General features: G+C 37.8%; 1 protein-coding gene across 1 annotated transcript in view; it reads left to right on the top strand.

Annotated features, from left to right (window-relative positions):
• Positions 1-26,564, top strand: part of LOC136875543 (leucine-rich repeat-containing protein 45) — a 143,255-nt gene that overhangs the window by 74,161 nt on the left and 42,530 nt on the right. Inside the window, exons 7-8 of the mRNA XM_067149094.2 lie at positions 10,921-11,110; positions 25,101-25,357. Coding sequence (XP_067005195.2) covers positions 10,921-11,110; positions 25,101-25,357 — 447 coding nt within the window. The remainder of the gene's footprint in view (positions 1-10,920; positions 11,111-25,100; positions 25,358-26,564) is intronic.

The following is a 26,564-nucleotide window of genomic DNA, read 5'->3' as shown; positions in this document are numbered from 1 at the left end:
TTTCCATATTCTTATTTAGTGTGAGGCATTTTGAGCTGCAAACTTGTATTTTATTTATTAGATTAGAGAACTAAAAACTATTTGTGATCATTTCTTGCTTGGCTTGGCATTATTTAGTAGCATATTCTTCAACAAAGTTGGCTGATCAAAGTCACCGAAAGAAGATTTCACGGGAAAGTGACATAGTTTCCACGGTAAAACTGAATTTAAAGTTCCGAGACTCTTTACTTGTAATTTATGTAGGAGAATTTATAATATAATTATACGTATTTCATTATTGTTATGTTTAGTCAAATTGTTGATGATGTTACTTTATTCCCAAATTTTCTGTTTTCCCATGGCCCCTCAAAAAAAAAAAAAAAAAAAAAAAAAAAAGACAGATAGTTGAGGTTCCACTGTAATACTTTTTCTTCTTGTTTAAAGAGTTTTTTCCTTTTTAAACGAAGTTCTGAATACTGCTGAGTTAGCTTGTTTACTACAAAACCTTTAGAGAAGACATTATAATGGATTATTAATTCTCATTATTGCTGTGTTATAGATGTCAGCAAAGAAGAAATAAATATTTGAGACAAATCTTTATTTTTACATGATAAATTTCAGTTCTAGAGTGTCATTGTCAAATGTATCTCTATTTTCTTCTTTACTTATTTTACATTTTCCTTGCCTTTCTTTCTTTTCTTATCCTCTCATTTTTCGGTACTACCTGCAAAAGTTCTTTTTTAATTAAGGACCTGTTATCTATTTCTTTTGAATTTCCACACTCATTCTTTAGCACAGGAACATTGATTCTCAGCATATCAATGTCCTGGTCGGACATCTCTGATCAGCGACGATATTGTGTGCGGTTGACACCACCCTCTGTGGAAACAGACAGTTCACATTATCCTCTCTGTCACTTCGCTTTCCACACATGCATCATGGTCTGTTCTCTACAAAATTGTGTCAGAAAGATTGGACTGCAAAAGTTGTGCAATCAGTGGGTTATGAAGATTCTGACCAAGGAACACAAAATGAAGAGATATGTCAGTTTTTTGATATTTTTTACCAGGTACTGTAATGAAGATGATGTATTATTGGATGACATTGAAATGGGAGATGAGACTCGGGTGACCCACATGACAACTGACGACACACATCATCTGTGATGACATTGAAATACAAGCAGAATTCCTCAATTAGTAAAATTATGGCAGCCGTATTTTGGGACAGAGATGGTGTTCTGCTAATAGTTTTCCAATAGCCCTGACCTTGCACCTAGTCACTACCATATTTTTCTTCATCTGAAAAGGTTGCTCACTGGCAAGCATTTCCACACCGATAAGGAAGTGAAAACAAGAGTTCAAACGTGGCTCTCATTGCAGGCAGCAGACTTCTATGGCAAGGTTTTCCAAAAACTTATCTCACAATACAACAAATGCAGTAGAAGTCTGCTATAGCGAGTACGGCATATAACGAGAACCCCGTTATAATGATAGTTTTTTTCTGCCCTTTCAAAATTCCTATATTAAACTGTGTATTATTCTTTGGTTACAGTGAGAGCCCTATCGCTGACGCATCCGTTATTACAAGCGATTAAGTGTGCACGATTTTTTCCGCTACCGATATTTATGCACCCCGGCGATTATGTTGCGTGCGATCAATCACCTTCGGTATCGTTTCCTTGCTATGTCCACTGTAACGAAATTGGTACTTGATGCTCTGGTGGAAATTGTAACATCACCCTAGGGGTAACGCTAAATGTAAACAAAGATTATCAGTAAAATCCCAGTAAATGTACACAAGTGCACAGTGGAATGAAAAAAATGGGGGCTTAGTAGTAGAGAAAGTGGACCATCAGGACCGATGGATATAAGGGCAAAACAAGATAACAGGATTTCAAATAACGTATATATACCGTATTTATGCGAATAATCCCCGCATATTTTTTAAAAAAAATTTGAGGCACGAAATTGGGGTGCGGGTTTTATTTACGTCAAGGTTGCCAACACGCTCCTGGCTCACCTAGTTTTCGATGCTGAGTGTACAGTTATGCTTTGTGCAACCATAGATGGAAGAAAACTGTTGCCATATGTCATATTTAAACAGAAAACAATTCAGACTTTTAATTCTAAACTGACTTTACATTTTTTTTTAAATAGTACCATATTTTACAGAGTAATTTAAATTCAAAATTTTTCCATGTCACGATAGAACATGTCTTCCAGAATGTGCAGGGGTAGCCTTCTGCTCTTTCACTCACTTTGGTGTGTCTATAGTGTGTTTCATAGTTGAAAGAGTGAAATTGTAATTCTTTTGTATTCAGCATTTTAAGGAACGCCACAATATCACGTAGCAGGCAGTATGCGGAAAAGCAGAATCCATGAAAACTGGCGAGGTTTGGCTTTTCTGAATTACAAGATGGCTGTTAATTTGAAATCACGTAATTGGAAGTCCGATTTCTGTATTACAAAACTTCGAATTAACAAGGTTTTACTGTATCGCAAAACTAACATCAGATTTTGCCGGTGTGTCTGTTTCAAGTGTTTACATTGCATGAAAAGAATTATCCACCACCGGTTGTGTTACTGTTCAGTAAAAAAGAGACCACGTGTGAGAAGTGTTTTAGACAAACGTCGGAATGCGCCAGTGTATCTGTTTCAAGTCTTTACATTGCACGAAAAAAATTATCCACCACCAAGTAAAAAGAGACCGCGTGTGAAGTGTTTTAGACGTGGTGTGTGACGAATTTGTAATTTAGGAGAGGATTCTAGTGATGCAAGAGACAACGAATCTTCCCATCTACAGGGAATCGAGCCTATTGCAAGTTCAGATTAATGAAATACCTGTCATGTAAGTAGGCCTACTTGCTCATTTTCATGGAAAGTATATTTCATAGCAGTGATAATGTATTTTTATCATCTCAGGCAAAGTAGCTATATCTGTAAATTTACATGTTCATATTTGCGTAAAGACCATGTGGACCTCGCGAAGTGATTGATACAAAATGTTTGTTTATGCCTACATTACTCTTTCGATGGAAGGAATTTTAGTTCATTTCATTTTTTTTTTTCAAAATGAGCCTTCCTAAAATGAGGGTGTGGACATTATTCGACGGCGGGGATTTTTAGGGTAAATACAGTATATGTATTTTTTTTCTTTTCAAACCAGTGTAAAGATAACAATATATATTGTAGGAAGAACAATGAACAATTTAGCAAGATTTTTGAATGTAAATAGAAAGACTGTACAGTAAAAAAAGAAGTATACAAATATATATCAATTAATATTTGGTAAGATTTTTGAGTACAAATTGTGCAAATAGAGTGTACAAATAGATATAAATTAATTTAGAGTATAACAATTAAAGAAGATTTTACTACAAATGGAAAGACTGGAAAGTGGGAATGGAAAATACAAATATATCAATAAATTTAGGTTATACAATAATTCTCAAAACATGGATGATAACTAACAGGAGTACTAACTTGAAGAAAGGTTAATATAATTAAAGCTTGTAAATGAATAATAGGTTTTCCAAATATAATAGTTAAGCATAACAGCAACGCTAAGGGTAAACAACAGCTTGGTAAATGCTATGATTGGTAAATATGTGATACACACAAAAACCATTACAAGCAATCAAAGTACATGTTTAAAAGAAATAGGTTATAAAAAATTACGTTAACATAAAGATATGAAACGTGAAGAAAAAACTTGTTCCAAGGGATTATAGCGCATGCTTAAAATTTATAATGATCATAACAAGTTCTATAATAACATGAGTGTGCCTTAAGATGTGAAACATTAATAGAAAACTAGTTCTAAGGGATCATACTACATGCTTAGGATTTGTAGTAATCGTGACAAGTTCCATAATAATACGTGTGCATAAAAACGTGAAATATGAAGGGAAATCTTATACAAGATACAAAGCTAGTACAACTTACGGTATAAAGCAGAACCTCTCAAACGCCCAAAATCTCACGCGTGCAAACTGAGGAGCAGAGTTCCTGTACACAGTGCATCGGTCCCACTCGGCTCGGACCAACGCTTCATCTCTGGGCTACTCGGCTAAGCTCGGTTCAACTTGGCTTGGATTTGGAGCGCTACGGAGCAAATGAGGAAGAGGGAGACAGGCATGGGGAAAGAGAGAGACAGTGCTATTGTTCCAAATCGAGAAGTGGGGATCTTCACTCTGGTCAACCAAGCTAAGTCATCTTTTGCACCGTGCACAGTGCATGCACCCTGGTATAAAGGTTCAGGATGGGAGAAATAGGATACCAAAAGAATGCAACGCGAAGTGTATGTCAGACGTATAGAGTTTCTAGTAGACTGCCATTTAGTTCCATAATTGTAATTGCACATGAATAATGTAAGTTCTCAGCAAAGGTTATCTTGATTGTCCACAACGTGGAGACCACTCCCCCAACTCCCGCCGCGGTGCCCGTAAAAAAGAAAAGTTGACTTAAAATTTAAATAGTAAGGTCTTCATATCTTTCACCTCAAGGTACAGCAGCGAAGTGACGGGCAGAGAAAGTTCTCATGCCTCGATGAGATCCTGTATTCATTCCATTCTCGATTCCACCTGCTGAAATAGGCAGGGTTGTGAGAATATATAGGCAGAGAGATAATTGTAGAAAGTGTATTCATGACAAACAGCTGAGCTGATGACATGTAAGGGACTATACTGCCACATGTGATGTGAGAATTTTGTTGTTGTTGTGATTTTTGAATTGTTGGGCACCAGTCATGCTGGGGACTTAATAAATGGAAACCTAGAGCCAATATTCAGCGAAGGAAACAGATGAGCATCCAATATGGCGACCAGTCAAAATTCAGCGGGAGGGAGTGGAGGATTAAACGTCAAAATATATGCAGAGTTGAGATGAAGAGGTAAGTTAAACAAAACTATAAAGTCAATATATATAGCACACGAAGTAGGATGGCACACCACTAGTGAGCTCTCTCTCTCGTCGACTTTCGAAGGCGATGTCAGAGTCGATTAGTAATACCCGTCGACTGCTGATCCATAAAGAAAATTCAAAATTAAAGCGAACAATGTTTTCATAATAAATGCGTAAATAACGTGTCCGATAACAGTTGATAACTCATTAAAAGGCTGAATAAACATTCTCTTAATTTTAATGCTAAATACTGCAATTAAGTAAGAATATGATACACCTCAAGATATGGCAGAGTACATCACTGATTTCAAAGGATAGTTTATATTTTCTCGCGTCTAGTTAAATTTCAGAAAGGCTATTCCCATGTAAATTTTTTTTTTGCTATTTTCTTTATGTCGGACCGACACAGAAAGGTCTTATGGCGACGATGGGACAGGAAAGAGATAGGACTGGGAAGGAAGTGTCTGTGGCCTTAATTAAGGTACAGCCCCAGTATTTGCCTGGTGTAAAAATGGGAAACCACGGAAATCCATCTTCAAGGCTGCCGACAGTGGGGTTCGAACCTACTATCTCCTGAATACTGGATACTGGCCGCACTTAAGCGACTGCAGCTATCGAGCTCGGTATGTAAATTTTTACATGTTATAAATCTCATGTTATGGTCCGTATTGAAATGTACTTAAAGTCAAATAATAATACTAGATTATAAATTCCACCTGTTCAATACATAAGAGTTTTTTATTTAAATTTAAGAAATAGTTCTTAACATATTAGAATAGGGACATGTTTCACCCATAATGAGGGCATCATCAGCCTAAAAATCTCATACCTGAATGAAAGATAGATCAGGATCATGATTGTTCTTATACCTAAATAAGAGGATACTGTTTTAGGTACAAATGTGTATAAAATGACTAGCAAGTACAATATAGCAGTTATAAGTACTCTTATGACAAAGTCATATAATCAGTCCTTATTGTAGATCTTTACGAATGTCTCATTTTTAAAAATGTGGTAACAAGTGGTTAGTTAAAAGTTCAAAAAGAATACGTAAATTGCTGCGCTGAAATAAAATTTGGTAAATATGGTGCCTTATTCTGGAGATGACGTAAAGAGCTTATAATAGCTTAATATTTAGGATAAAAGTCACTCTTAGTGGTAGTAAGTTGTTAATTTTATACGAAAATATAAAATGACAAACTTCTTGAAGCACTTAGGAGCGAGGACAAGTAGCCTACTCGTCAGAAATATAGCTGTTTTTATAATTAAAAATTAATTAATTAATTAATAATTAATAATTCCATTGTGGAGATTTATCTCCCGTATGCAGTTATCAGACTGTGCCTCTTATAATGGGCTTCAGATAAGTTCACCTGCACACACCCCAGCGTCAGTGGGTAGGGTCTGACACATCCCACTCTGATGAGTCTAGTGTCAGACCTAAGACGAAACGCTGGTTAATAGAGCAAACGCCTGAAAAGCCTTACATCTGATCTGTTTTGACATGCTCTATTTCACCCCTATGAACTTTTACTTGTGGGGAACTGTGAAAAATCAACCTATCGATGTAAGCCATGCACGCTGGAGGCCCTTCGCCAGGGGATTTCAACAGCATGTGCAGAGATCCCCATTCAAACATAGATGGACGTAGTTGCAGCGACCGCTCGTCGTTCTGCTCTGTGTCTGGCAGCCAACGGTGAACATTTTAAACATCTCATGTAACCATATGTTTAACTGAAGACAGTACTACGTGTGTAATCAAAATTTAAATGTAAAAAAACACACAATAAATAGTTTTTGTTCCGTAAAGAGTGTATACATTTTTCTGGCGGACCCTGTACATGCTTTAATACAAAATAAAAGAGTCATAAAAATCTAGTCTGTGGAGAAAGCGATGCTTAAATGTAACTAAAATTCAATAATAAACTTGTTATAGTATTATATGTACTTGGAATGATTACTAGTGTTTGTCTAAAAAAGTACAAGTTGGTTATTTGTAGAACGAGACATAGTCATAATGATCTGACATACAATTGGATTGTACAAATTATTTGATATTAATGAAGCGTGGATTAATTAAAATATCGAAAAAAAATCTTCCAACGTTGTTGGATGAGAACCAGGTACGTAGAATTACAGTAGAGTTGTTGACTCCAAGTAGTTGCGTAATAAGGTCAAAATTTAAACTCAAGAATTTCATTTTTGTCCGTATTGAACTGAGAATGGATGATAGGAAAACTTAAAACTGTCCATCTTTTCAATACAAAAATGTTATAGTTTAGTTATAACATGTATTTGCACTTGGAACTAGTTTCAACGCTGTTTTGCGTCATCATCAGCCAAAATGTGGGAAATAGGCCAGCATGTAGGCATTTATATTACACAAGGCGTTACATTAAACAATACACATCTTACAAGGAGATAAAAACAGGGACGAATATAGAAACAAATGAATCATTGAGAAAGCAAAAGTTATACATATTAAAAATAGCCTTAACCACACATCTTGCAGTGCGAAAGTGTTCTTCTTGAATGATTCCTGAATATAAAACATACGCGCACACATTTCTGAAGAGCCAGCAGGCAGGACAAAGTAAAGTGAAACCTTAAGAGAAGAGTTCATAATTTTTTCTATGTTCCGACTAACTAATGAAGTCTCCCTTGAGTTCCTGATAAACATACACAACAGGAAATTCTCCTTCACTCTCAACAATAGCTATAAAGACCAACGGTAAAATTTCATTTTAAATATTGTGCAGAGACGTGAAAGCATGATCTTGAACATGATATAACTCCTTCATATAACCCAATTTTTTTACACAAGGTGTTACATTAAATAATACACATCTTACGAGGAGATAAAAACAGGGACGAATGTAGAAACACATGCATCGTTGAGAAAGCAAAAGTTATACATATTAAAAATAAGCTTAACCACATAACTTGCAGTGCGAAAATATTTGCCTTGAATGATTCCTGAATACAAAACGCTCGCGCACACACTTCTAAGGAGCCAGCAGGCAGGAAAAAGTAAGGTGAAACCTTAAGAGTTCTTCTGAGAAGAGTTCATCATTCTTTCTGTGTTCCGAATAACTAATGAAGTCTCCCTTGAGTTCCTGATAAACATACACAACAGGAAATTAAACAATACGCATCTTACAAGGAGATAAAAACAGGGAAAGTTATACATATTAAAAATAACCTTAACCACACATCTTGTAGTGCGAAAATATTCGTCTTGAATGATTCCTGAATACAAAACACACACGCACACATTTCTGAACAGCCAGCAGGCAGGAAAAAGTAAAGTGAAACCTTAAGAGTTCTTCTGAGAAGAGTTCATCATTTTTTCTATGTTCCGACTAACTAATGAAGTCTCCCTTGAGTTCCTGATAAACATACACAGCAGGAAATTCTCCTTCACTCTCAACAATAGCTATAAAGACCAACGGTAAATTTCATTTTAAATATTGTGCAGAGACGTGAAAGCATGATCTTGAACATGATATAACTCCTTCATTTAACCCCATTTTTTACACAAGGTGTTACATTAAACAATACACGTCTTACGAGGAGATAAAAACAGGGATGAATGTAGAAACAAATGCAACGTTGAGAAAGCAAAAGTTATACATATTAAAATAAGCTTAACCACACAACTTGCAGTGCGAAAATATTTGCCTTGAATGATTCCTGAATACAAAACACACGCGCACACATTTCTAAAGAGTCAGCAGGCAGGGAAAAGTAAGGTGAAACCTTAAGAGTTCTTCTGAGAAGAGTTCATCATTCTTTCTATGTTCCGACTAACTAATGAAGTCTCCCTTGAGTTCCTGATAAACATACACAACAGGAAATTCTCCTTAACTCTCAACAAAAGCTATAAAAGACCAATGGTAAATTGTATTTTAAATACTGTGCAGAGATGTGGAAGCATGATCTTGAACATGATATAACTTCTTCATTTAACCACCTTTGAAAGTCTCTCTCTATATTACATAGCTTCATTAACACACCATTCTGTAGATGCACAAAATAATCTTGTAATCTTCACAGGTCCGGTATTCAGCTCGACAAGAATATAAAATATTGGTATTGTAAACTCACTCACTCATTCAGGACAAATATTTCATGTTCCCTATGGGAATCAACATCTAGATCATCTGATGGCGAGGCAGGCATCAATTTTTGGAAGTGAGACATAGTCTCTCATAGTGCATTGGCACTGCTGGTGGCTTCAAGTAGCCTATGCAGTGGCCTCCACGGTATGCACTAGCCTTGCGTCTTGGTAGGTGTGCTAAGTACCAACTGATGAGCCCAACTTAGCACACGAGAGCGAAACGCAGGCAACCAGGAATGAGTTAGCTGGAAAATTTATAATGTCCAATAACGGACCATTATATTGGTATTGTAAATTTACTCATGCAGGATAAATATTTCATGTTCCCTATGGGAATCAACATCTAGATCAATATTATCAATGCTGATGAAACTGCATTGGTTTTTAATGCCTAGCCCAAATGGACTTATGGTTTTAAAGGAGAGAAGTACCAACCGGGAAATCTTACAAGGGTGGAGGTCGTTGTGTGTTGTAATGCACATGGAAGCGAGGGTCCCTTCGTCATAGGAAAGTTTGATAAGCCACAATGTTTTAAGGGCATTGGGTACTTTCCGTGCAAGTACAGGGCATCTAAAATGCATATAGTACAGTAATCCAGTGAATAAAGCACTTGCACAGGGGAACCAGCATAGTTTTCTCCTCGTCTGTGAATCATGCTTTTATCAATGCCGATGAAACTGCATTGGTTTTTAATGTCTAGCCCAAATGGACTTACGGTTTTAAAGGAGAGAAGTACCAACTGGGAAATCTTACAAGGGTGGGGGTCGTTGTGTGTTGCAATGCAGATGAAAGCGAGGGTCCCTTCGTCATAGGAAAGTTCGATAAGCCACAATGTTTTAAGGGCATTGGGTACTTTCCGTGCAAGTACAGGGCATCTAAAATGCATACTGTACAGTAATCCAGTGAATAAAGCACTTGCACAAGGGAACCAGCATAGATTTCTCATCGTCTGTGAATCATGCTTTTTATTTTCTTTGGTTGTATGAGGTTATGTTTGTCAGTGAGTTATCCAAGTTATTAATTATTTGAATACTGTAAATGCACCTTGTTGGATACATTTTGGAAGTAGTTTTTCCACGGCATTTTAAAGGTTTAAACTGTGAATCAAGGTTAATTGCACGCAGTAATGGGTCTTAGAATATTTTTTAATATGGCAAGGGTTGGCATTTCTGAATTATGAGTTGACAGTTTATTCAAAATCATGTAATTTGAATTCTGATTTTTGCATCCCAACGATTTTGAATTAACAAGGTTTTACTGTACACAGCTACTGTTGTCTCTCTATTCCCATGCCACACTCTTCCATAGTCAAATGTGAGACACAGGAACAAGAAAAGGAGCACATAGTAGGGTGAACATAATGAAAAGTCAGTGTTGGAAGAGGTAGCAACAAGAAAATTAGACTAGGACAAATATGAAAAATAAAAGGACAAGGTCAATCTCAAAATCTTCAAACAGTGCAGTCTTCGAATAGATAGGCTCTCTCCTCATCAGTCCCAGTTGTTCCACATCCATCTCTTCTCAGCCCCCGATGGTGTCGTTTCTGCTCCCTAGTTTCACTCATTGAGGAGCCATCGTGACAGATCTTTAGTCTTGACACTTCTTCATTTCTTTCCAATACTCTTCCACAGTGTAGTGTAGATCCAGATGTAAATATTGGAAAAGCTTCACCTGCTCATCTCTTACTGTTTCATCTTTCATACGTGCTGCATTCTGCCTGTAGCCCTCCAGTCTGAAGTGTTACTTCTCACTACCATACATTCTGTTTCTTTTCACAATGATGAAGACTTACATAGAATAATATTGTGTCACCCTGCTTTGTTTATCTAATGAGCCTTTGCTTAGGTAAGTAGTTCTTCCTATGTATTCTCAATGCAAGTTTGAATTCATGCTATTTATCAGTGCTTTTTCTGTTAGGCATTAGCTAAAAAAGAAGAGAGTCTCTCAGATACAATCCTTGAGTTAAAGGGAAAACTAAATGCTGAGCAGAAACGTCGTGGTGCTCTGGAAATTGTTAATCAGTCTCAGGCTGAAGAAGTGTCTCGTCTCGAAACAGAAGTACTCCAGCTGAAGGAGAAGATGAATCGTGCTCGAAGGCTCCATGATGGTAAGTGTATACGGTCATGTCCGGCTCCATGGCTAAATGGTTAGCGTTCTGGTCTTTGGCCACTGGGGTCCCGGGTTCAATTCCCGGCAGGGTCGGGAATATTAACCATCATTGGTTAATTTCGTTGGCACAGGGGCTGGGTGTATGTGTCGTCTTCATCATCATTTCATCCTCATCACGATGTGCATGTCGCCTATGGGAGTCAAATCAAAAGACCTGCACCTGGCGAGCTGAACATGTCCTCGGGCACTCCTGGCACTAAAAGCCATACGCATTTCATTTCATATGGTCGTCATAGTTCTGTGACATCCATTCTGTAATATTGTTTATTTGTTAAGGGCAGTTGCGAGGGAAGTTGCTAATATCTGGAACAGAAACTATAAGCATGAAACAGAGATCGGAAATTTATAAGGAAGCATTGGTTGGATGTGCAGAAAAGATATTTGGAAGAACATCAGGAGTCAGGAGGCGTGAAAAAAAAAAAAAATCATTTAGTAGAATAATAGAGTAAAAGAAATAATATTGAAATGAAAAAGGCATGGAAGGAATTGAAATTATCTAAGACTGAAGACAGAAGGCAAAGAAAAGCAAGGAAAGGCAAAAGGAGCAAAGAAAATTGCCAAGAAAATTGTGGAAGAAGTGTTGGACACTGTTCACACAGAAATTAACAGATGGTATACAATGTGGAAAGAAACTACAGCACAGAATCCTAAGAAACAAGGAAAGGGAGAGTGTAAACACCAGATTTGTGAAGGATGAAGATAGAATAGTAATAGCAAAACTGGAAGAAATAAAAAAACATACGGGAACGAAATCTCCAGAAGCTACTGAAAGTCAGAATGAAGTTACTGTGTTCTCAGAAGTGTATGGAAAGAGAAACAGGTTCCAGAAAATTGGAAAAAAGGAATAATTATATCAATATTCTAGAATAGGAAAGCAAGTAATAATCATAGGGGATCACTTTGATGCCCCGGATGGCTAAAATAATGGAAGGATATTAGAGAGGAGTACAAGGGAGAAAATTGAAAAAAAATTAAGAACATACATACATACATTATCATTATAGACTGTTATGCCTTTCAGCGTTCAGTCTGCAAGCCTCTGAGAATTTACTAAACGTCGCCACAATCCTTGATTTGCAACTAGTGTTGTGGCCTCATTTAGTTCTATACCTCTTATCTTTAAATCGTTAGAAACAGAGTCTAACCATCGTCGTCTTGGTCTCCCTCTACTTCTCTTACCCTCCATAACAGAGTCCATTATTCTCCTAGGTAACCTATCCTCCTCCATTCGCCTCACATGACCCCACCACCAAAGCCGGTTTATGCGTACAGCTTCATCCATCGAGTTCATTCCTAAATTAGCCTTTATCTTCTCATTCCGAATTCCCTCCTGCCATTGTTCCCACCTGTTTGTACCAGCAATCATTCTTGCTACTTTCATGTCTGTTACTTCTAACTTATGAATAAGATATCCTGAGTCCACCCAGCTTTCGCTCCCATAAAGCAAAATTGGTCTGAAAACAGACCGATGTAAAGATAGTTTTGTCTGGGAGCTGACTTCCTTCTTACAGAATACTGCTGATCGCAACTGCAAGCTCACTGCATTAGCTTTACTACACCTTGATTCAATCTCACTTACTATATTACCATCCTGGGAAAACACACAACCTAAATACTTGAAATTATCGACCTGTTCTAGTTTTGTATCACCAATCTGACATTCAATTCTGTTGGATTTCTTACCTACTGACGTCAATTTAGTCTTCGAGAGGCTAATTTTCATACCATACTCATTGCACCTATTTTCAAGTTCCAAGATGTTAGACTGCAGGCTTTTGGCACAGTCTGCCATTAAGACCAAGTCGTCAGCATAGGCCAGGCTGCTTACTACATTTCCACCTAACTGAATCCCTCCCTGCCATTTTATACCTTTCAGCATATGATCCATGTAAACTACAAACAGCAAAGGTGAAAGATTACAGCCTTGTCTAACTCCTGTAAGTACCCTGAACCAAGAACTCATTCTACCATCAATTCTCACTGAAGCCCAATTGTCAACATAAATGCCTTTGATTGATTTTAATAATCTACCTTTAATTCCATAGTCCCCCAGTATAGCGAACATCTTTTCCCTCGGTACCCTGTCATATGCTTTCTCTAGATCTACGAAACATAAACACAACTGCCTATTCCTCTCGTAGCATTTTTCAATTTCCTGGCGCATACTGAAAATCTGATCCTGACAGCCTCTCTGTGGTCTGAAACCACACTGGTTTTCATCCAACTTCCTCTCAACGACTGATTGCACCCTCCCTTCCAAGATGCCTGTGAATACTTTGCCTGGTATACTAGTCAATGAGATACCTCAATAGTTGTTGCAATCCTTCCTGTTCCCTTGCTTATAGATAGGTGCAATTACTGCTTTTTTCCAATCTGAAGGTACCTTACCAACACTCCACGCTAATTTGACTACTCTATGAAGCCATTTCATCCCTGCCTTCCCACTATACTTCACCATTTCAGGTCTAATTTCATCCATTCCTGCTGCCTTATGACAATGGAGTTTATTTACTATCCTTTCCACTTCCTCAAGCATAATTTCACCAACATCATTTTCCTCCTCCCCATGAGCTTGACTGTTTGCAACACCACCATGATGATTTCCTTTTACATTGAGAAGATGTTCAAAATATTCCCTCCACCTCTCCAGTGATTCCCTGGGATCTGTTATGAGTTCACCTGAATTACTCAAAACACTGTTCATTTCCTTTTTCCCTCCCTTCCTAAGATTCTTTATTACTGTCCAGAAAGGTTTCCCTGCTGCTTGAACTAGCCTTTCCAGGTTATTACCAAAATCTTCCCATGACTTCTTTTTGGATTCAACAACTATTTGTTTCGCTCTGTTTCTTTCATCTACGTACAAATCCCTGTCTGCCTCGGCCCTTGTTTGGAGCCATTTCTGATAAGCCTTCTTTTTACGTTTACAGGCTGCTCTCACTTCATCATTCCACCAAGATGTTTGCCTTTTCCCATCTTTACACACAGTTGTTCCTAGGCATTCCCTTGCTGTTTCTACTACAGCATCCCTGTATGCCACCCATTCACTTTCTATATCCTGAACCTGCTTACTGTCTACTGTTCGAAACTTCTCACTAATCATATCCATGTACTTCTGTCTAATTTCCTCATCCTGGAGATTTTCTACCCTTATTCGTTTGCAGACAGATTTCACTTTCTCTACCCTAGGCCTAGAGATACTTAGTTCACTACAGATCAGATAATGGTCTGTATCATCGAAAAATCCCCGAAAAACTCGTACATTCCTAAAAGATTTCCTGAATTCAAAGTCTGTTAAGATATAGTCTATTATGGATCTGGTACCCCTAGCCTCCCATGTGTAGCGGTGAATAGCCTTATGCTTGAAGAATGTATTTGTAACAGCTAAACCCATACTAGCACAGAAGTCCAGCAAACGCTTCCCATTCCCATTAGCTTCCATATCTTCCCCACATTTACCAATCACCCTTTCGCATCCTTCAGTTCTATTCCCAACTCTCGCATTGAAATCGCCCATTAGCACTATTCTATCCTTGCTGTTGACCCTGACCACGATGTCACTCAATGCTTCATAAAACTTGTCAACTTCATCCTCATCTGCACCCTCACATGGTGAATACACGGACACAATTCTTGTCTTAATTCCTCCCACTGACAAATCTACCCACATCATTCGCTCACTTACGTGCCTAACAGAAACTATGTTGCGTGCAATGGTATTCCTGATAAAGAGCCCTACCCCAGACTCTGCCCTTCCCTTTCTAACACCCGTCAAGTACACTTTATAATCTCCTATCTCTTCCTCCTTATCTCCTCTTACCCGAATATCACTTACTCCTAGCACATCCAGATGCATCCTCTTTGCTGACTCAGCAAGTTCTACCTTCTTTCTTCCATAAGCCCCATTAATATTGATAGCTCCCCATCGAATTCCATTTCGTTCGCCAAGTTGTTTCCAAGGAGTCCCTCGCCTGTCAAATGGGAGTGGGACTCCATTACTCCCATAGGTCCGAGGCTTGCTTAAAGTGTTCTGAGCTCGGTAAATTCATGAAGCAGGATGCTGCCCTACTTGCACATAGTCCAAGTGAGGATCTCTCCTCTAACGGGTTATGGACCAATTAAGAAGAGCGGTTCAAATTCAGAAAGGGAAGTTCAATAATAGAGCCCATTTACCTCATGAGACAGAACAGAAAAACGTGGTTATGACATTTAGTGACATAGAAAAGGCATACAAGAGTGTCCCTGAGGCAAAAGTTTGGGAAGATCTGACATAGGAAGGAATTGGGAAAGGGTCAGTAAAAATGATCAAGTGAGAGCATAATGAATGCTACACAAGGGGGGGGGGAACAAAATGGATTAAGATTGAATGTGGACAAAATGTGGACTAAAACAAGGAGGTGTTCTGTCACCCTTTCTGTTCACAATAGTAATGGATGACATCAAGAGAACAACAAAAGCAGCATGCAGAGGATGTCCAAAATAGACAGTATGTTATTTGCTGATGATATCGTGATTTGGGGAAAAGATGAAAATGGGGTCCAAGAACAGCTGCATGTAGTGAATGGAAAGGTTGAAGAATGTAGACTGAAGATCAGCATGAGACTGATGATGACATGAGGAAATAAATGAGGAAGGTCATATTAAACTTGGAAACAAATATCAGGAATTAGTGGAGACTTTCAAGTATTTGGGAAGTGAATTAATGCAGAATGCAAGACTGGATGTTGAGTTTAGTAAAGGGATTTAAAGTAGAAAGTGTTTCTATCACAGTGTACGGAACCTGGTATGAAACAACGAAGTGCCAATGAAAGCTAAAGAAACCCTGTATAAAATGTATTACCTACTCATAACAACTATGGAGCAGAAACCTGGTCGATGACAAAAAGAGACAAGAGCCGAATCCAGGTAGCAGAAATGAAATGAAATGTTATTGGTTTTATGTCCCACTATCTACTGTAATGGTTTTCCGGGACACAGAGGTGCCAGAATTTTGTCCCTCAGGAGTTCTTTTACATGTTAGTAAATCTACTGACACAGTGCTGACATATTTGAGCACCTTCAAATACCAACGGACTAAGCCAGGATCGAACCTGCCAACTTGGGCTCAGAAAGCCAGTGGCTTAACCATCTGAGCAAAAATGAAATTCTTAAGAAGTATGGTATAGAAAACAAGAAGAGATAAAATGGGGAATGAGGAAAAATGAAAATAAATTAAAATGGAAAAAATGAGATATTATAAAGAAAAGCAGACTTATTTGGTTTGAATATCTTAAAAAGGATGAGTGATGAATGTATTCCAAATCAGACTATGGAAAGACAAATGAAATGGAAGAGAGGCCAAGGATGACCAAGACTGAGATGTATAAACTTTATCCAGAATAGCATAAGACAACGGAGTGTTGGATAATAAAAGTGGTGGTGGAATAATAAAAGAAAATATTTGCCTTTACCTGGCTGTAACTGGAAAATGAGGATTGATGATGAGGATTGATGATGATGATGATGATGATGATGATGATGATGATGATGATGATGATGATGATGATGATGCTTGCAGTCTGATTCCAATATGTATGATAAACTCAAACTTATTGAGTGATATATAGAAAACCAGGCAAATTGGTAATGCACGTGTGAGCTTGCATTCAGGAAATGGTGGGTTTGATCCCCAATATCAGTAGCCCTGAAGATGGTTTTCCATAATTTCCCATTTTTACACCATGAAATGCTTTACCTTATTAAGGCCACAGTTGCTTCCTTCCCAATCCGAGACATTTCCTAACTTCAATCCAAATGAAATTTCAGAGAAATCAAACATTTTATTTGAGCTTTTAATTCCTATCTTTAGTAATCATGTCTCAGATAAAAAGAATTCTTTCTTTTATAATCTCTTTAAATTCGCCTCTCAGCAGCAGTCTTTCTTTCTGCATCCTTCAGCCCCACCTTAGACACCCCTACTCTCCTTCTCCTTCTCCCCTCCCCTCCTCTCCTCTCCCTATCTACTCCTACATCTACATTGCCTGCTTCCTACAACAAGTCAGTGCTTGTTCCCTGTCGACTCCTTTGTTTACATGGCTTGCCTGCTTCCTCCTCCAAGTCAGTGCTTGTTCTATATCAGACATTAGAGGTGAGTCTCATAAATAATTTTTCTCCTTTTTAATTTCTTTTCTGTATGTTTTCATTCCTAATTCTGGCTATTCCAGATTTACTACTTTGCCTGAGGTCCTAAGTCAGCTTAAAGACATCATATTATGACAGGATGGTAGTGGTGGTGATTATTGTTTTAAGAGGAAGTACAACTATTATGACAAGAAGATCATAACTATAATTTTTGTTATTATATGTATTTTAATGTTATAATTATTCCTGCAACATTGTCTTTGTCTGGTATACGTATGTTTTAGTTATCACATAATCTGTTTAATTTTATTTGGCTGAAACTAGTCCCAAGACTGATGTAATATTATTTACATGATATATTGTATTGAATTGTCAATTTATTTCATATAATTGCACTTCAGTACGGAACAAAAATGAAATTTATAGCTTAAATAATTATATCATGTATGTCAGTTATCGTATCCAAGATGCTAGCCTTCTATATCATCTCAGTTGACTAACTTTTTCAGAATGAAACTGAAGACCACTCTAACTGTAAGCGAAAGCTGATACATTCTCCTAGATTACAGCCATAATCGAAAATGCAAGTACACTTCTAGTACGATTAAACAACATAATCATCTCTCAGACTATACATGCAAATACATTTTCCAGCATGCAGACATCACCTGTTATTTGATTGAGAGCAGAAAACTGATCCATGAGTTTTCCATCTGTAAAATATATATGCATTTTTTCAAAAGACATCACAGTTCACAAAGCGTGAATGACCACAAGGATCCTGAATTTTTACAATTGAGGTGATTATAACCAAAAATATTAATTTTTTTTTTTTTTGCTAGGGGCTTTACGTTGCACCGACACAGATAGGTCTTATGACGACGATGGGATAGGAAAGGCCTAGGAGTTGGAAGGAAGCGGCCGTGGCCTTAATTAAGGTACAGCCCCAACATTTGCCTGGTGTGAAAATGGGAAACCAAATATTAAAATTATTATAGAGGAAGAAAACACTAGATGATTTATCATTTATGAGTAGTATAAGTGATTTATTGATGATGCTTGTTGTTTAAAGGGACCTAACATCTAAGGTCATCGGCCCGAGTGATGATTTAAGATTGTCACCGAATCTTTTAAAATACCCACTATATATTTTTCCAAAATCTTATGCTGGATTCCAAGCTTTTTCAATATTTCCCACATATGCTTAGGTTCACTGCCTCTGCTTTCAGATAGCAGAACCATCATGGACCAGTTTTCTGGGCGAATGTTATGTCTCTCACTCATATATGGGATACATGATTCATATAGGGAAACACACACTATATCATTATATCATTAACTGGATTCTTAATATCCTGTCATATGCCACATACAAATTATGCACAGTGTGTTGTAATTATAACTGACTACAAGCAGTCTCTTACAGCACCACCTCTACACAAGAAGTTCAATGGAAATGGTCAGTAATTGACCCAAGAATAAGGAACGAAAGTTATGGAAGGAGGAGGTGGCCTTCACCTAGGGGATTTCACCAGGCATTGTGGTATGGTTAGTTTGTAAATATTGTCTCTTCACTTCAGTTCTACGTTCTTTCGAAGACAAGATGCTTGAGGGAATATGACATCATGGTTTCTATGGTAACAAATCGTTAAAAGTCAATAAAAGCAAGAGATGCTGCTGGGAACCACATTGGCCCTTCCGATATGCAATCTAGTCGAGTCCAGGTATACAATGAGACAGAAAGAGGACTAGGAAACAAATAGCCAGACATCGGTCTAGCAATGACTAGAGATGCATTGTGATTGACCACATATGGAAAGAAGTTTGCAAATGGAAAATTGAAATATATGATGGAGTATTCTGCTGTACCTCTAAGGAATTTCATTTGGCTGTCAGAACTCAACTCTTATAGTGTTTTGTTGCTGTCCATGTACTGGCTGCATATGTTAGTCATCATCATCAGCATCCAGCTCCTGCCAGGTTGGGATGTTTATGGCACCTTTCCATCTTCCTCTATCCAACCACCATTGTTCCTACTTAACTGTGTTCCAATCCAGGTTTCTTCTAATTATACTGTTCTTTATCATTTTCAGCTACCTTAGTCTGGGTCTCCCTCTTGTTCTCCCTCCTCCTATCTGGGTCTCCATTATCTGCTTCAGCATCCTTTCCTCTTCCATCCTCTTAACATGCCCAAACCATCTAAGATTATCCCTCCCCATTCCGCTGTAAAGCTTTTCAACCAGTCTAGTTCTCTTCATGTTGTTCTCATTTATTATTCTGTCCTTTCTTGTCTTTCATATCATACTTCTTAAAATATTCATTTTACTGGCTTGGATTTTATTCTCCTATCTTTTTGTCAGTGTCCACGTCTCTGCTGCATATGTCAGCACTGGGTAGTAGTGCACATACATCACCTCTTGACACTTCATTAGTACTTCCTTCCTCCATACCAAATACTTTCCAAATACTTGAAGCTCTTAACAATTTTAAGGTTTTGTCCCATTGTTTTTATAATTCCTTCCCCTTTCCTTTTTCATCTAGTCAACACCATTGTCTTACTCCTTTCCATACTGATTTTTATTCCATAATTTTTCAATAATCTCACTCAACATGTCCAGTTGCCCCGTACTTCATCTCTGTTTGATCCCCACACCACAATATCATCTGCAAACAGCATTATCTTCAGTTCCCTGTTTCCATATTTTACCTTTGTCTCCTTAACAGTTTTGTCCACAACCAATTTAAATAACAGTGATAACAGCACACTTCCTTGTCGTAGTCAAGTTTCATTCCAAAACCACTCTGTCCTCTCCATATGTGTCTGGACACTGCTGAAACAATTTTTTTTTACATTGTTTGCATATATTCCATCATTTGTTTTTCAAATCATTTACATTGCATTACTTTCCATACGTTTGCTCTGGGTATACTATTGTAAGCCATTTCTAAATCAAGGAATGAATTCACCATATCCCTTCCGTATTCCCAGTGTTTTTCCATTAACTGCCTCATACTGAAGTTCGAGTCTAGTGTTGATATTCCATTTCAAAAGCCATATTGCTCTTCTAATTGTCCTTCTGCCTTTATTCTCATTCTCTTTTCTAGTTCTCTTTCAAATATTTTTGCTGCCTGAGATATTAGTGTGATTCCTCAATAATTATCATATATAGTATTTTCTTGTCGCCCTTCATAAATATAGGTGTTATTACTCCTTTACTCCAGGATCACTTAGTACAGCTTTTTCTTTTGAAATACATCTAAATAGTCTTTATAGCCACTGTAGACCAACAGGTCCTGGTGTTTTACCATTTCCGCACACAATTCACCCACTTCAGAAGCGTTGCCCACTTTCATACGTTTGACAGCTATTTCCACCTCTTCCTTTGAGATTTTACTCTTAGATTCTGTCTCCTCACACTTCATCGAAGTATTCCTTCTATCTTTTCCTATCTCCTGAGGTTATGTTATTATTTCTCCTTTTTTCCCTTTCACCTGCTTTGTGTAAACTCTTTCTTTTCTCTTCCTTCTTACAAGTCCAGATAGCATTATTTTATTGCTATACACATCCCATCCAACTCTTGTGTAAAACTTTCCCAGCTTTTCTTCTTTTCTTTACTTACACCTTGCACCTCCTTGTCATTATATGATTCTTTCTTCTACTTTCTTCCATTTTATTCTCTTCTACACTTGCTGTACCTTTGTCTTATTTCTCATTTCTTCCTTTACTCCCTCATTCCACCATGGAGTCTCTTTATGTTTCACTCTTTCAGCAATATTACAGAATATTATTAAGCAAATTTAAAAAATATGAATTTTATTAAATCATATGTGTGTATATTTCTCAGCAAGAAACATTCAGTTGCATTATAGGTGACCACATAGATCTGGATGAAAAAACTTGCCCACCATCTCAGACTCGTCTCCACCAACCAGGAAAGAAATCAGACAAATCATCCAGTCACTTAAGAACAGTAAAGCACCGGGTGAGGACTCAATAGTAGCTGAACTCTGGAAGTAAGCAGGTGAGAAGGCAATTAATAAGTTAACAGATATCATCCAAGATATATGGGAAATTGAGAAAGTAACAAGTGATTGGACATCGGTCCTAATTCAGCCACTTTACAAGAAAGGTGACAGACCAGAGATGAACAACTATCGCTGCATATCAATTCTCTCATTACCGTACATGGTTCTCTTGAAAGCACTTCACACCAGGGCAGAGGCACAACTGGATATGTAATTGGGAGAACACCTAGAAGGGTTTAAGAAAGGGTGTTCATGTTCATGTATTTAACAAATCATGAACCTAAAGACCATTCTTTCTTACCTGAATCTGAGAAGTAAGGAATTTGTGGTGACCTTCATTGACTTATGACTCATTGGATCGAGGTAACTTAATCCAGATCCTCAAGGAACTGGGCTTGGATAACAAGACGAGACTCTGTTAGACATGACCTCCAAAGTGAAATTTAGGGGGGGAAATTTCAGATGGCTTTCAAATTAAGACAGGAATGAGACAAGGAGCTGGACTCTCTCCTCTACTCTTCAGCTGTGTTCTGGAGAAAGTTATTTGAGAATGGTGCAAAAATCTGAAAATCTGCGTAATGAAAGTGTTAAGAATGGGGTCAGACCAGGTTGTAAGAGCAAGAACCTAACAATTGATTGTTTGGCCTTCACGAATGATCTGGCGATTTTTTCTGATTCACTTGACACAGTCAAAAACCAAATAAACCAATTTCAGGTGCAAGCAGCTAAGGCAGGCTTGCAGATTTCATTCAAGAAAACACAGTTAATAACAAACATCAAGACAGCTCCCAGAAATCTACAGTTCAATCATGGCAAACTAAAATGGGCAGAAAATTAAAATACCTAGGCGAGTGGATAGAACCTAATGTTTCTGAGAAAGAGGCATTCATATCAAGAGCCAACAAGATGGAAATGCCAGGCTGAGTGGCTCAGACAGTTGGGGCACTGGCCTTCTGACCCAACTTGGCGGGTTTGATCCATGGCTCAGTCTGGTGGTATTTGAAGGTGCTCAGATACATCAGCCTCGTGTCTTTAGATTTGTAGGCACATAAAAGAACTCCTGCAGGACTAAATTCTGGCACCTTGGCATCTCTGAAAACCTTAGGAGTAGTTAGTGGGACATAAAACCAATAGTATTATTATCATTATTTAACAAGATGGAAATGGCCTACCACCTCACCAAAGATATCTATTACAAACAGTCAATATCTTTCAAATCCAAGCTTAGATATGAACTGTACAGTAATTCAATCTGAAGCTCTATAAGCAGCAGAATGCCTCTCAGTAGAATAGAATTATGTTTAGTCATTACGTATGTTATATACAATAGACATTGTCAAGAAATGAAGTTGAAATGAAATGGCATATGGCTTTTAGTGCCGGGAGTGTCCAAGGACATGTTCGGCTAGCCAGGTCTTTTGATTTGTCTCCCGTAGGCGACCTGCGCATCATGATGAGGATGAAATGATGATGAAGATGACACATACACTCAGCACCAGTACCAGCGAAATTAACCGATGATCTTTAAAATTCTCGACCCTGCCGGGAATCGAACCCGGGACCCCTGTGATGAAAGGCCAGCATGCTAACCATTTATCCACGGAGCCGGACTGTCAAGAAATAAAATCATAATATACAGTACATACACAAACTAATAACAAATTGTAATTTCAGTATATATCAAATTCATTAATTTCATAGTATTCCTGCATTGAGTAAAAGGGATGCAAGAGTAACCACTTCCTAAGCTTATTTATGAATATATTAGATGGTAGTTCTTTTAGATCTGAAGGCAGTTTATTAAACATCTTCAACTGAGCAATGAAATGGCTTGAAGCTGTCTTTTGTAATGAATCAGAAAGGTCTGGCAGAACAACTAGAAGACAAATAAAGGAAAATGGAGAATATAGGAGAAGGGAAAATCATGAACTCATTCTGCATATGGGGAAAATAACAAATACTACTAGGAAAAGAAGGATTTCTTCCTGTGGTCACTTAATATGAATGAGACCAGAAAGATTGTCCACTCGAATCTTTGCCTACTTTCTGAGCAAGAAAACTAAAGGGGTCTGGTTCACCAAGGTGGAAAAGAATTTACAAGAATTGGGGATCTTACGTGATAACATCTTACAACGTGACCCTTTAAAGAAGAAACTTGAAGGTCTACAGTTTTCAAACAAAACCCAAAATGAAGACACGCAAGGTGTGAACCGAAGAACAGAAAGAAGCTCACCAAAGAAGGATACAGGAGTACTGGGCGAGTGTTAAGGCTCAAGACAGAAAATGGTAGAAATAGCGTGGTCCATAGCTGGCGGAAACAAAAGTAGTAGTAATAATAATAATAATAATAATAATAATAATAATAATAATAATAATAATAATAATAATAATAATAATGATTTTACATCCCATTAACTACTTTTAAGGTTTTTGGAGATGCTGAGGGGCCAGAATTTTGTCCCACTGGAGTTCTTTTACGTGCTAGTAGATCTATCAACACAAGGCTAACGTATCTGAACACCTTCAACTACCACAGGACTGAGCTAGGATTAAACCTGCAAAGTTGGGCTCAGAAGGCCAGCGCTTTACCGCCTGAGCTACTCAATCTGACCCCCTTGAAAGAAGGTTCTGCAATTGAAGTACCTTCACAATCATAAATATTACTTTAAAACTTCAAAATTCTCTTTCCTCATATTTTTTGGTTGTGATATTTTTCTATTTGTTTTACAACACACTGACTCAGATAGGTCTTATAGCAACGGTAGGATAGGACAAGGCTAGGTTTGGGGAAGAACTTACCATGGTCTTAATTAGGTTACAGACTGGTGTGAAAATGGGAAACTGTGGAAAACCATCTTCAGGGCTGCCGACAGTGGAGTTATTTGAATGCAAACTCACAACTACGTGATCCAAACCGCGTAACCAACTCACTTGATTATGATGAAATCTTAAAGGATACCTGTGAAGTCTTTTCGTGAGACAACATGCTCATTGGCCATAATGGCAAGCAAGTTCAGTCGTTCTAGTGTCATTAAAGATTGATGATAATTTTTAAGCAGCTTTAACTTTGAAAATGTCAAGTCACCAGTAGCATTCATGATCATGGGACACCTGTAAATTCTGAACACAGTCATAACATTTGGGAACATTGACTGCACCATATTTTTAAGAATGGTTTAGATGATCATACTGTTTCATCGGCATAAATGTTCTAACTGTGATATAAAATACTTGAAGTTATCATTTCATCTGCAACTCTGGCTCAATGTCCTCGGGATAATTCTCTCTAAATGTGTGGGTAGCTTCCTTAATTTTGGCATTTGTCTTTGACAGGAATTCAACGAGAAAACCAAATAGTTTTTTTTGAAATTATCTTTGTGCCTTCTTTATTAAGGAATTGTAATTTTTTAGGTTACACTGAATTTTTGTTAGTGACCTGACAGCTTGCAGAAGATGAGCTTTTAAGAGATGAAGTGTAATGTGAACCTGATGTCTATTGTTAATTGTACAGTACTTTCAATTGTTGATAGGTACATTACATTAACACAGTGTTTTCTCAATATAATCATTAATGCAAAGTTTTCAGTTTTTTGAGTTGGTTATTTTTTTCTATCTTTTGGAAACAATTTAAGAAATCTTGATTGTAACTTTTCCTTCAATATCAGGTAATTGTTATTTTGTTCCCATGGTGCTGGGCCTGTAAGAGGCTTGGGGCTCATATGCTGGTGCTTACAATGCCTGTTTGATAATGCAATACTGTTTACCACGGTACTCTTTGTTCTCAGAACTGTTGCAGAAAGAGCAAGAATCACACAAAGAGATTGTTGCTGGGCTTGAGAAGGAGTGCGAGGCCAGAATGAACAAGATTATCAGCGAGACAAACCTTCAGCGCAGCAACCTTCGCCTGCAGATACAGGATTTGGAGCGTACTGTAGAGGAGCATGAGAGAACCAAGTTGGAACTGAACGCTGCTCTTACTCGAGAACGAGCTCGTCGAGAAGAGGAGGTTGCTATTGCTATCCAAGAAACACGAACTAGGGAGGTTAGTATCACACATCTTGGTTTATTATATAGAAATATTAATTGAATGACTTTGCACATCCACACACTTATAAATATTGGGTGCGCATAGTCAACATTTGGAAGATACTGCAAGCATTGCCCTCCTGGCATTAGCAACTAAGAGGCACAGGAGCAACCAAAAAAAAATGACATTAACAAGGGACAATTGACACTGACACGCTTCCAACAGGACTACATGCAGCTAGCCTGACAAACAAGAGAACATCCCACACAACCGGAAGTCCCCTAACAACAGCTCACAATTTAAGCACCTACATTTAGGGATGTTCTCACCTAATCCAACTATACAACAGCAGCCTGCAAGCAACAAGATATCAGACTCAGCTTTATGCCAGTAAGCACTTGTTTTTAAAGCAGAACAAGTTTTTTACCCATTTTAATCCAGAACTACGACAACCTTGCTTGCACAAAATTTAATCACAAAAATTTAATCGCTCTCATTTTACCTCAGATTTTTACACAAACATTTCACCAATATGTGCTCACTAGCACAAATACAAAGTTATATAAATGAAGTCTCTCACCATCAATATTAGATATTAACCTGATGAGTGATACGCCCGCCTATAGTCAGGCTGACACGGCCGGTCCAGCGCTGCTGCGCTCGTCTATAGATGATGCACGAGAAGTTTAATTTTTTTTTAGATTCCTGGTTCACTCTCGAGTGCTGATTCGATCTTCGGCATGTTCTGCCATCTGTTGGGCATTATATCAAACTAATTGTTCACAGCTTGTAGCTTTGGGAAGTAACTTACAGAGCTTTTTGTATTATTACATGTGATAAAATTCATCACACACTTGGCTACCCACCGATTGACAACAAAGTTCCCTTTCGACTAGTACGCTCACTCAACACGTCCAACAACAAAGAGCCACACCTATCAAAAACTCTTCCTACAAATAGTACATCAAAGAAGATGGCCTAATGACGTCTACACAAACTTCAATATAGCCTACAGCACCAGCATTCCAACTAACATTATCTCAAAAAGAACCAGGCCATATGAAAATTCGTCATAATTTATAAGCATATAAATGAAAATCAATACTTATTAGTTTCAAGAACCAACGACCATTACCAGTGCTCAACTTTCGTTTGTTTTTAACAACACGCCATTTGACAATTAAATGGAATTTGCTTTCTGATTTTTATCTTTATTGTAATA

This window comes from Anabrus simplex, chromosome 6 (assembly GCF_040414725.1).
Source record: "Anabrus simplex isolate iqAnaSimp1 chromosome 6, ASM4041472v1, whole genome shotgun sequence".
Taxonomy (NCBI): domain Eukaryota; kingdom Metazoa; phylum Arthropoda; class Insecta; order Orthoptera; family Tettigoniidae; genus Anabrus; species Anabrus simplex.
This window is presented reverse-complemented; position numbering and strand designations above follow the sequence as displayed.